The sequence below is a fragment of the Cygnus olor genome, chromosome 24, assembly GCF_009769625.2.
Source record: "Cygnus olor isolate bCygOlo1 chromosome 24, bCygOlo1.pri.v2, whole genome shotgun sequence".
Lineage (NCBI taxonomy): Eukaryota > Metazoa > Chordata > Aves > Anseriformes > Anatidae > Cygnus > Cygnus olor.
The window spans coordinates 3229744-3240821 of NC_049192.1; the positions used below are offsets into that span (position 1 = coordinate 3229744).

The following is an 11078-nucleotide window of genomic DNA, read 5'->3' on the forward strand; positions in this document are numbered from 1 at the left end:
CGTCCCCTCCTGCCCCTTCCCCAGGCCCCCGCTCCCACACAGTATTTGGGGTGCTTGGGGCAGGGTTTTGGGGACAGGGTTGGGCACAGCCATGGTGGTTGTTTCTCCCCCAGGAGGAGGAGGCGAGGACGTATCAGGAAACCTTCAGAGACCAACAGGGGCTGACAAGTGGCCATCCCCGGAGACAACAAGGTCCCGTTGTTCTCCGGGGCTCGGACTGCGTGACCTAGCGGGACTTTTCCATCCCCAAAGCTGCTGAAGCCCCGAGGATCAAAGCCTGCTGGAAGCTGCTTCCTTCTCTCAGGCACAACCCACAAGGACCGGGAGGCTCTGGGACCCCCAGGACTCTCCCCACAAAGCAGGGACGGACGGGAGACGTGGGCGCAGGACGGGAAGGGGGGCGGCGGGTCCTCGGGGACGGCACAAGCCCCCGAGCCCAGCCGGCATCGGGGATGCGGGAGGAGGCGCAGGGGGCGTGCCTGGGAACCAGCGAGGCAGACTGGGGTCTATTGTTTCATTGTTACGGCTTCAAAGGACAATGGGGCATTGTTGTCTCTGGGGATCCCATTGTTTGCTTTCGCTGCAGATCCCAGCCGCGCAGTGGATGGAGGTTTCCCGAGGGCCAGGCAGGCTCCGTGTGTGGGACACTAAATAACGAGGCAGGCATGTTTCCTTCCCACCCCCTCCTCGCCACCCTTCCCCAAAAGGCACGGCACATTGCAGCATGCGTGTGCGCGCACAGGCCAGGGCACGGCACGGCACAGCACAGGCAGGGGCACCAGGACCACCCAGCCGAGCAGGGAGCAAAGAAAAACCAACCCTAGCATTTACAAGGGGAAGCGAGCCCCTCTCCGCTGTCACCAGGCTCCCCTAACGGAGCTGCCGAGGGGACCGGGGTGCCCCAGCTGCAGCCGCGCTGCATTCCCGCTGCCCTCCTGGGAACGTTTGCTGGGGGTCCCTCTGCACCCACGGGAGATGGGTGAGGGTGAGCAGTGCCTCCTCTCAGCCCGCAGCATCCCCAGAACACCAAAATCCCCCAGGGACGTTGAGCAAAGGGAGCTTTGCCGTCCCACCGCAAAGCCCGACGTCTCCATCGGTACCTTGGGGAAGGACGGCACAGCCCCGGCTCCTTCCCCTGCGGCACCCCAAGCCCAGGACCTATTTGCATAGCTCCCGCCTATGTAAAAATAAACGCGGGTGCCATGCAAAGCTGGGTAACCCATCCCGAGAGCCGAAGCTGAGCCTGGGGAGGGGGCTGGGGACACCCACCCTGCGGAAAATCGGCCAGGCTGCGATGGTTTCGCTGCTGCGCTCTGGCACCAGGCAGGGAGCAGGGCCCCCGCTCCCCAGGGGGCTGCAGCCCCTCCCGGGTAACCCCGAGGAGCTGGAAGAGCTGGTTCGTACGGCACGCCCCCGCTCCCCCCCTGCTCCCCCCCTTTGCTGGATGGCAGCCCTTGTGCCCGAGGGCTAAAAGGATGTGCGAGATCCGCGCTCAGACCAGCTGCCGCCGAGCATCTTTCCCCACTGCCCAAATGCACCTGGGTGCTGCCTGGGCTCCAGCACAGCCCCCTGCCACCCCCTTGCCCCTCCACGAAGGGGGACAAGCCCCACGGAGGGGCTTGGGGCACAGGACAGAGCAGGGCAGGCACTGGTGGCTGCTGGCTCAGCCCCGAGCTGCTGCGGGCTTCGAGGGCAGCTTCAGGCTGCGGTAATACCCCCGCCGACCACGCTCGGCTTCACAAGAGCAAAGAACGGGGTTTGGGGTTACCAAAGAAAGGGAAACAACCGCAGCTAACAAAGGTGTAAATTCAGCTTGGGTTGGGTCACTGATTTTGTCATCCTGAGAACTGCCCCTGCTGCTAATCAGCAGAGGAGGTGGACCTGGCCTCTCAACCACCTCCAAGTCCTGGGAAAAGCACCGAGGAAGTTGAGGATCAGTAAGAGCTGTTTGGGAAAAACAAGCAAGGCATGGAAGGAGACACTAGAGCTCAGCACTGACCCTCTGCCTGCCCCTAACCCGCTCCCCTGGGCCTCGCATCTCAGCTGTGCCAGCCCAGCTGCACCCCGCAGAGCCCGGACTCGCTGGGTGCTGACGGTGAGCGCCCCACGGGGACTGCACCCCACAGCCCTGGGGAGCGCTGCTGCTGCTTTGGCTGCTTCTGCTGCAAGCCCCTGGCTCCTCTGGGGACCCTCATCCCCCAAAACTGCCACCCCGGGGAGCTGCCGGTGACCGTCCCCAGCCCGGGTGCCCTGTGGACACTGCAGCAATCCCGTCCTGCACCGGGGGCTCGCTCGTGCTCTCGGCGAGTCTCGCTCACACAAACCCAGACGCGCACGCGGGCGCTCTCTCCCCCTCGAGTAGTGCCATTTCCTCTCAGATAAAGAGTTCCTGCCGCAGCCCCCCTTTCCCTCTCCCCCCAGACTCGTGCATGTCTCGCGCACCCCTTTCGGAGCCCACCTTGGGCTCCGATATTATCTCACTTCCTCAATATATTAGCTCTGCTGTTGATTTACGATAAAGGAATGGGCTCCAAAACACTGTACCTCGGGGAGGAGGCAGCGGTGCAGCAAGGCTCGCCGTGCCCCAGCTGAGAACAAAGCCTTTGAAGGGGCGGATGCTGGTACCCGCCGTGAGCCCGTCTCCACCAAAGCGCGGCTCCCGTTGGCGCTGCCCGTCCGTCCCCCCGACACCTGCACGTGGCAAGGCGGGGGGGCTCCGACAGGCTGGGGCTGCAGGGAGATGGGCGCTGGAGGGGCAGAGAGCGGCTCCGCAGGTGCAACTTGGGCACAGAGCACGGGCAGGCACGCTGGGGGGCACCCAGGGGTCTGGGGGAAAGGCTCAGGGCACGTCGGGTGCTCAAAGTGCCCCTCTGCTTCAGAGCATCCTACGTGCAAAAAAAAAACGCAGCTGAGTTCTGGCCGCTTTGTAATGGCAAAAGCCTCACCGGCGGGTCCTGGCCTACTTCTAGCTCAGGTTAAAAAGCACCACTCGAAGCAGCTCCTCAGCTCTGCCGCGAGCACGCACCCCCGACCCGAGCACGAGCGCAGGGAAGTGTCCCCGGAAAACTGATTGATTTAGGAAGCAGATTGCCAGGCAGCAGGAGAGCTGCAGAGACAGCAGGTCGGTGCGCAGCGTTGTTCCACTCAGCCGAGGACATCGCACCACTCCATCAGCCATCAGCCCCCCAGGGGACTATTAGATATTGCTCCTGTTTTGCAGACAAGAGACTGAAGAATAGCAGATAAGTGAAAAAAAAAAAAAAAAAAAAGCTGAAAAGCAGCAGCCAGCATCAGGGCAGGACAGGTGGGAAAGCGCTGCCCTGCTTTTGAAGTCCTTGCAACGAGGCAAGCCCTGCTGCAAAGCTGAACCCTTATGACTTCTTTGGTGGAGCAGAAAAAATCCAGAACGGGACCCAGGCACCCTTAGGGTGAGCAATAAACACTCGTGTGCGAGTAAAAGAAACTGCCCAAGCCCCACGGTAGCCGGAGGTTTCGTTTTACCATGCCCGTGCCCCAAATCCCGCAGGGAAACGCCACCCTGAGCAAGGCTGGGCAGGAAGATCTGCATCCCTGCTGCAGCCAAAGTGGCAGCGCTGCAGGAGAAGCCCCAAACTAACGTTATCTGCATTGACAAGGCGCTGAGGAAGGAGCAGAGCCCGAAGACAAGTGCAGGAAACTTGGGCTTCGATATTCCGGCTCCAGGCGCAGACCTCCTGCAGGAACGGGGCGAAGGAGCTGGCTGCAGCACCTTGAGCCGATCTCCTTCCAGGCTTGCGTGCGGGGGGGGAGCAGGGAGCGACGCCCCGGCAAGAAGCAGCATCAAGGGGCTGCAGCGAGGCAAAGTCCAGCTCCTCGCACGAAGGGGCCTGCTGGTATGCGAGGCAGCGGAGCAGGGGGGCGGGCGTTGCTGCTGCTAATGTGGCAGAGTCTCCCCGCTGAGGGCAGGCAAAATGCCCATGACTCATTTTTCCAAGAGATGTTACAAACAATAGTAATGATGCCCCTGGTGGGTATGAATGTGAAAAGGCACGATGGGGGGGCAGCCATGCTGGGCACCTTGTGTGTGGGCTGCCAACGGAGGGTACTGCCACGAACAAAACCTGCTGAAGCCAGTTTTTGGCATTGTGTACGATGAGAACCCTTGGACAAGGGCTTCGGGGGAAGAAGGGCAAAATGGCTGCACGGCAAACCCCTCTCCCCAGGCAGCGGCTCTGCTTTTGATGGACACTGGCCCTGACTTCAGCCAAGAGGAGCCCGTTTTTATTAGCCATAGAGAAAAACGGAGAAAAAGGTCCCAACTTATCCCATCCCCACGCAGAACCGGACCGAGAACAAGCAGGGAATTGAGGAAAGCGCCACAGCTCTGTGTGAGGCTGCTCTTCCCCAGCTCCTGCCTCCGTCCTCCACACAAGTTTTCCATATTCAGATGCTGCCCTAAGGGGACAGCTTCTAAGCCGTTTGAGTCCTTGACCTTCCACTGTTGTCGGTTTGATACTATTATTTTTAGGCACACAATCCTTAAAACATACCAGCACTTGAATTAAGTTCTCTGATAATGAGCACTAAGCACGAGGTGGCGAGGCTTTGGGAGAAGGAGGCTCTGGGGGATCAAAGCTAGTGGCAGAACGCAATGGGGGGAAGGTGATTTTCCCCTTGTGGAGCCCACACAGCCAGAAAACCCATCTCACCGTTCAGCTGTTTTACAACTTACCAGGCCTGAAAATACGGCAAACGCTGAAGGCAGCACAGGCTCAGCACGTGGCCGTGCAGGGCGCCCATTCCCACCCGTGCTCCTCCTGCCAACCCAGGCCTGAGGACTGAGCCCACCGCATCCACAAAAAAGCCTAAGATTCATGACCAAAAGTGCAGTAACACCTTTCAGGAGCGGGGAAAAGCACCCAGAAACACCTGCTGGTGCCTCCGCGAGCCCAGGCAGCTGGCTAGCTCAGTGGTGCAGGTTCAAGCACGTATAAAAATCACTCCCCGAACCATAGCATCCTACTGACGAACAAGAGGAACTGTCCCCCTCTGGAAAGCCGGGACCACTCTGCCTCCCTCCTCGGGGGCTGTTTCACAAGCACAGAGCCGCATCCCACGAAAGGACTGGGCTGGGCCAGGGCGAGGAATTCCCAAGTGCAACAGGGAAGAAACGCAGCCTTTTTTCCCAGAACCCCGAAGCCACAGGCAGAGAAAGCAGACACAAACACTTACTCAAAGCACCGTCCAGTGCTGCTGCTAAAGATGCTAACAGCTTTAAGAAAAAACTCAAAGCCAACGCTGCGCAGCCCCACCTGGACCTGGGAGGGCTGGCAGCTGGCTGCCACAGGCGAGGCAACGCTCTCGAACGGGAACGCCGCATGGCAGAGACGTCTCTGTCACGTACCTTGTGCCGTCATTAGCGCAGAAGCAGGGCTCGATTGCTCCCTTTTTAAGAAAGAACTAGCTCGATTTCTATGAGAGAGGCGTTGAGGGAGAGTGAGATGGTATCTAAACCTACCGTCAGCTTGATTTCTGCTTGTGACAGATGTCTGAGCGCTGGTGGTTTAAGAAAATTTTCACTGGTGACCTCCACCACGGGCACTTTGTGAGCACTGCTGCGTGGTCTTTCTGCCACACCACATCCCACTGCGACAACCCAGCACACAGGGGCACTCCTAAGAACGTCACCTCGAGGAATCTTCTTCAAAAGGAGCCTTTGCCCACCCCCGTGACCCACCCCGCTCCCCCTACCCCTGCGCTGGAGGGAAAGGAATTTGCACGCTACGGAAAAGTACAGCTTGCAAAAGCAAACACAACAGGCTTCAACCAGCAGAAAGCCAAGCAGCGGGGGCTTTCTAAACACAGAGCCCAACTGTACGCGTTCACTCTACCTTGCTCCTCCTCACCGCCTCCCGCTCAGTCCAAACCAGGACCTCCTGCTCCTCCTCATCCCCTGCGGGAGCAGGGCACCCCGGCTGGCGGGGCAGGATGCGGGCGCCCTGCGCGGCTGCCGCACCGCTTTGAGAGCGGCCCCACGCCAGGCAGGCGGCCCGGTTTGCTTTCTTCCAGGTTGTTTGGGAGCCAACAAAGCTGCTCGAAGGCTGGGGAACTCGGCGTTCCTGCGGAGCCCTGTGCCGCTCGGCTGGAGGGGCGGGGAGCCGGCCGAGCCCGCAGCACCCCCTTCTGTCTCAGGCCCTCTCGCGCAGCCAGCCCCGGTCAGCGCCGCACGAGGGGACGTTACCTCCTCGCCGCCTCCGGCCTGGAAACGCTCAGAAAGCTGCAAGGATTCGGGGTTAAAAAATAAATCAGCGAGCGCTTCGATGAGTCAGTCCCGTGGTTTTTTTTTTTTTTTTTCCTTTTTTTTTTTTTTTTTTTATGAGGACAGACAAGTGCTTCTTGGGAAGCCAGTCGGGCAAAGCCAGGATTGTTTTTGTGCCCCATCTGGGTGCCGGTAATGCCTAGAAGCTCTGTGCTGCGACCGCAACGCTCCCTTGCCAGGCGCTGCTCAAACAATGGGGCTGGATTTCCTCCTGGACATCCACACATGCTCGGACTCTCCTGCAGGCTTTCTGCAGTTTTTGTGGCTTCCTGCTAGGGAGCTTCTCATTTAGTTTTGTTGTTTTTTTTTTTTTTTTTTTCCCCTGCAGCTTCCCCACGCACATAATGACTGCCTATTTTGGTCCCTTATCAGGAGATGCTTCAGAGCTGATTAGCCTGGACTTCCTTCCTCCCATCATCAACCTACTCCAATATTGACGTTCATTCGCACTAATTTGATAATATCAGAGAGCAGAGGAGCTCTAGGAGGCATTACGGTGTCTCGAAGTGCACAATTTGGAGTTGGCAGCAGCACTACTGATAAGGACGAGCTCTTTCTCCTAATGTCCCACTCTTCCCAAAAAGCAGCCGCGTGCCAGCCACGCACAAAGCCCCGGAACAGACCCTTGTAGGCTCCGAGCCAACGTTATGTCATTGTCATGGGGCCTGGATAAACCGGACCCAAGCAACACGATGCAACAGCTCCTCTATTAAATAACCTCTTCCTAACCCCGTACCTGCATGGGATTTTCCACATACACTCGGAAAGAAAAAATTACTACCTTGGGGAGGGTCTGCAATTTTAGATAAAGGATCTCGAGGCCACGGTCTGCCTGTAACAGGAGATGCGGGCAGGTAAATTTTACAAGCGCTGCATCACAAATACCCTGCAACACCTCAACTACTGACTGGGACGGCCTCCTTCCTCGCCTCCTGAAAGCTCCAGCTGGCAAACCAAGGACAGAATGAAAGGCAGATGGGGAGGACCTCGTAAGATACGATTTTGTTCCCTACGTGCCCGCTGCTGCTGACACGGAATGCCTCCTGTTCCCAAACGACATCGGCACGTTACATCTTTACTACGTGCTGAAAGGAACTCAGCAACTTGAGCACAACTTGGAATTACCGATCCCGGCAGCACGCTGTACAGCTGAAGCTGCTTTAGTGTGCAATCAAGTGTGTCATGCTGCCCCTCAAAGCTTTCTTCCTGGGAACAGCTGCTGGGACACTCCTGACGTATTCCTTCTCGGAATGGCACAACTGCGCCGGGTAGGCCCCACAGCAAGGCTCGTAGTTCTGTCCTTCCCTTTCACGAAAGGATCTCCCACCTTGAATTGATTACTTTTCATGATGATGAGACACAAATTGAAGTTTTGAAAAACTGAATGCTGATGAACAGATTTCTAGCGCAGCCTGTGCATCAAAATTCATTTCTCTCCATTCAGGTAATCTTAGTTTCTGAGTTACAGTTACAGTCAAATTCTTTTTCCTTTTTATTTTTTTTTTTTTGTGATCAGAAAAACGAGGGGACTGGTTGTCCCAAGTCAGCCAGGGAACTTATCTTTGGTCGATGCACCAAGCAACTCAGCTCTCTTGGGGAAACTGAAATAGAACAGACAGATCTCCAAACGGATACAAAAAATAAATCAAATGATAAAAACCCAACCGACACGTCCGATACCCCAGCTTATTGAACAGCACCAGGGTTTAATCTCCAGGCTCCGTCCAAAGCAGCAAGAAGTGACTTGTGAAGATTTAATCCACACCAGCTGCCCGCTCTCACTCTCTGATCTGGAGGTGTTATTTGACAAGCATGCCTATCAGTGACACTTGTAAACGCTGCGTTACTGCGCCACAGCCCCAAATCCCTCACGGGCCCGCTAAGATACTTTTACTGATTGATCCACAATAAACACTCCCAAAAAGATTCTCAACAAGTTAAACCCTGGTTAGAAAGAATCTGAGGAACCTGTCACTGCGGCAACAAAGGGCTGCAATTGTGTGCAAAATCTCCAACAGCCTCCTTAGCACCCTGCTAGCTCAAGGACTGTGCGGGGCTTCCGTGCCCTGAACGAGTCCGCCCTGGCCACATAATGCAGATGTCATGCTCGAGAAAGTACAGATCGTTATCGAAACTTATCGGATCCACAGCAAAAAGAAAAGCCCCCAAAAAGAAACGCTTCTATATTTCTCCTCCTTCTCCATTCACAGAAGGAAGAGACTGAAAACAAGCAGATTTGTCTTTTCCATTTACAGTTAATGTGAAAAACGTTTATTTGTGAAATACATCGCGTATTGTTTCAAGCTACAAAAAACTCGCTCCCACAAAGGAAGGACTTTTTACCTCGGCATGCAACCCCAGTTACAAATAACTTCTACCCGCGGGCCGCGTTCCCCTGGCACTCAGTCACTCTGCAGCACGGCAGCCACCTTTGTGCTAAGGATGGCAAATTCTAGTTAGAAACGCTCTGTAGAAGAGTGATGTTGTCCCCTTTTAACATGATCCGACCTGCAGCACAAAGAAGGGAAAGAGGGGATTAGAGAGAGCCCAGAACCTGAGAATAATCTCGTGTTTTCAGAAGGTATTTCGTGTGGTTGAGCAGGGTTTTGCCCGTCACGCAGAGTCCTGCTCCTGCCAGCTGCCCCACACTCACAAGTCCCGCTGCAGCCACCGTCCCCGTTCCAGCAGCACGCTGTCCCTGCTGAAAACCCCAGCACTGGGCACACATCGTTGCTTCTGTCCACCAGCGGGTGGTAAAGAAACACTGCCGCTACCGCGGCTCCCTGCTTTGACTCAGAGATCACAGCAAGCGTGACAATCGCCCAGGGCCACTGGCTTCAGATGCAGCTGGAAGGAGCTGTGACCAGACTCCTCCAGCCAGGGCAGGCTGCCTGGCATTACACGTTTCAAAGACCAGAACTGGTCTCAGGCAGGGACAGATTCTTCTTCATTCAGCAAAATCACCAGCTCAAAAATCATCAGGGACAGAGATGTAGCCAGTAGTTGCTCACTGAACTTCATCAAGGCTCGCCACACCTTTGGTACCTCTCAGTGCTGCTACCTAGAAGGCTCACCCGGGCAGGTTTCAGACCGCGCGTCACTCGGGTTGCACAGACGCACGACATACCCAGCTGTTTCCTTGATTTTGTCTTGGAGTGAATCTCCTCTGCGTCGTCCAGCACCAAATTCATGTACTCGTCAAAGCCCTAGAAATCAGCAACGATGCCAATTAGCTCAGCAACAACACAAACCATCATCAGCTTTGCTGACCCAGGCTGGACAATGAAGACTATTTGTTGGAGAAGTACGATTTTTTTTCCCCTTGTGCTAGTTTTTCTTGACGAGAAAAAATAGGATTGTGAAGGAGGGAAAACAAACTAACGACGTAACGCGGGCTCGTGCTGATACTCACGATGATGCAGCCTTCTATCCGCATGTTCACTTGCTCGTAAAGCCACACCTGGATCCTCGACCTCTGCAGAATGAAGGAGGAGAGTAAATTGGAACACAAACACCGCGAGCAGTTTTGTTCTCTCTCATGTGTTCAGAAATACCCGCAACCACAGCCGCTATAGCTCCCAAACACTCCAAGGAGCAACTCTCAGGGGCAGGTTCAATTAACAGTCGGACATTTTAGAGCGTTATATGATTGGGTGAATGCTACGCGTTTGCTGAAGAACACGTTTCCAGTCACAAGGGAACACTCCTGCACGCCCGGCTGCACGATCCCACTCCCCTTAACACGAGGGGGAAACGCCGGGCTGCGCAGCAGCTCCTTGGACCCAGCAGCACGCCGCACAGCTCTCCGTTCCCCACAAACCTGCCCCGAGCAACGGGTGGGAGCCGAAAACTCAGCGAGGGGGATCCCCGGACCCTCCCCGCCCCCCCCACCCCCCCCAAATCCCCATCCCCATCCCCTCCCCGTGGTACTCACGTTCTGCAGGTAGCGGAAGATGAGGTTCTGGGGCGCTGCGTTAAGGGATCAGCACGGGGACAAGAGCTCCAGGCCCGGGACAAGGCCTCAAACCCTGGAAGGAGGCCCCAGGGCCCCGGGACAAGGCCTCAAGGCCCGGGCCGAGACCCCCGAGGCCCGGGCCGCCCCCCACCCGCTCCCCCGTCGCCCCCCGGCCGCAGGAAGGATACGATGGGCTGCACCATCACCTTCTGCACCTTCTGGCCCTGCCCGCGGTACGCCATGGCTGCCGCCGCCTCGCTGCTCCCGCCGCCCCTGCTCTGCCGCCGCCGGAAGCCGCTGAGGCCGGGCGGGAGCGCGCAAGGGACGCTGGGATGCTGGAGGACCGCGGGGGGCCGCTCTAGCAGGCCGGGAGGACCGCGTCTCTATGGTCGCAGGCAGGTGTCCCTGCGCCAGCTTTATTGGCGAGCAGCGAGGCTGGGGGGGGGGGGGGCAGCCAGCCTTAAATAAAATACAAATATAAAAAAGGAAGGATAAAATATGTACAGGAGCAAGGGCACACGCGAAAGCCCAGCGCCGCGGGCAGAGGCAGCGAAGGTCGACGGCAGACCAGTGCTCGGTTTGAACACGGAGAGGGAAAGCGAGGGGAAGGTGGCCGAAGCCGGCCGCAGTCTCTGAGCTCTCCTCCTCCTGAATTGTTTCCTCTCAAAGCCATTTCTGTCTGCGTGCGGGCACCCGGAGCCGGCAGAAGTCCCCGTGAAGTCCTTCGGCAGGACGGAGGGCTGCGTGGGCTCCAGCAGCAGTTTCTTCCGCAGAGGTTTTCCCAGAGTCGCTTCAAAGCTTCCCCCGCGGAGCTGGGGCATCACA

The 11078-nt window shown here is 57.1% G+C and overlaps 2 protein-coding genes across 6 annotated transcripts in view; both read right to left on the reverse strand.

Moving 5' to 3' along the window:
• Positions 1–6171, reverse strand: part of SOX13 (SRY-box transcription factor 13) — a 39073-nt gene extending 32902 nt beyond the window's left edge. Inside the window, exon 1 of the mRNA XM_040535944.1 lies at positions 5871–6171. The gene's annotated coding sequence lies outside the window, so the exon portion shown is untranslated. The remainder of the gene's footprint in view (positions 1–5870) is intronic.
• A 2381-nt stretch (positions 6172–8552) lies between these two features.
• On the reverse strand, positions 8553–10905 carry SNRPE (small nuclear ribonucleoprotein polypeptide E). 5 transcript variants are annotated; one of them, XM_040536266.1, is made up of 5 exons: positions 10442–10905; positions 10233–10259; positions 9711–9773; positions 9426–9504; positions 8553–8806 (listed from the first exon to the last, which is right to left on the reverse strand). In XM_040536266.1, exons 1-5 carry the CDS (start codon positions 10493–10495, stop codon positions 8751–8753), a joined length of 279 nt encoding a protein of 92 aa, XP_040392200.1. In that variant the 5' UTR covers positions 10496–10905; the 3' UTR covers positions 8553–8750. The 5 variants fall into 5 exon arrangements, with proteins under 5 accessions (XP_040392200.1, XP_040392199.1, XP_040392202.1 ...); XM_040536265.1 differs by having other exon boundaries at positions 9373–9504; XM_040536264.1 differs by lacking the exon at positions 8553–8806 and adding an exon at positions 8897–8917 and having other exon boundaries at positions 9337–9504.
• Positions 10906–11078: the final 173 nt, after the last annotated feature.

Bases quoted from the DNA above. Each gene is read 5' to 3' on its own strand.
- SNRPE (XM_040536264.1), bottom strand. From the start codon at position 10,495: ATGGCGTACCGCGGGCAGGGCCAGAAGGTGCAGAAGGTGATGGTGCAG. The intron at 10,260-10,441 runs GTATCCTTCCTG...GCAGCGCCCCAG, and splicing joins AGGTGATGGTGCAGCCCATC to AACCTCATCTTCCGCTACCT. The intron at 9,774-10,232 runs GTGAGTACCACG...TTCATTCTGCAG, and splicing joins TCTTCCGCTACCTGCAGAAC to AGGTCGAGGATCCAGGTGTG.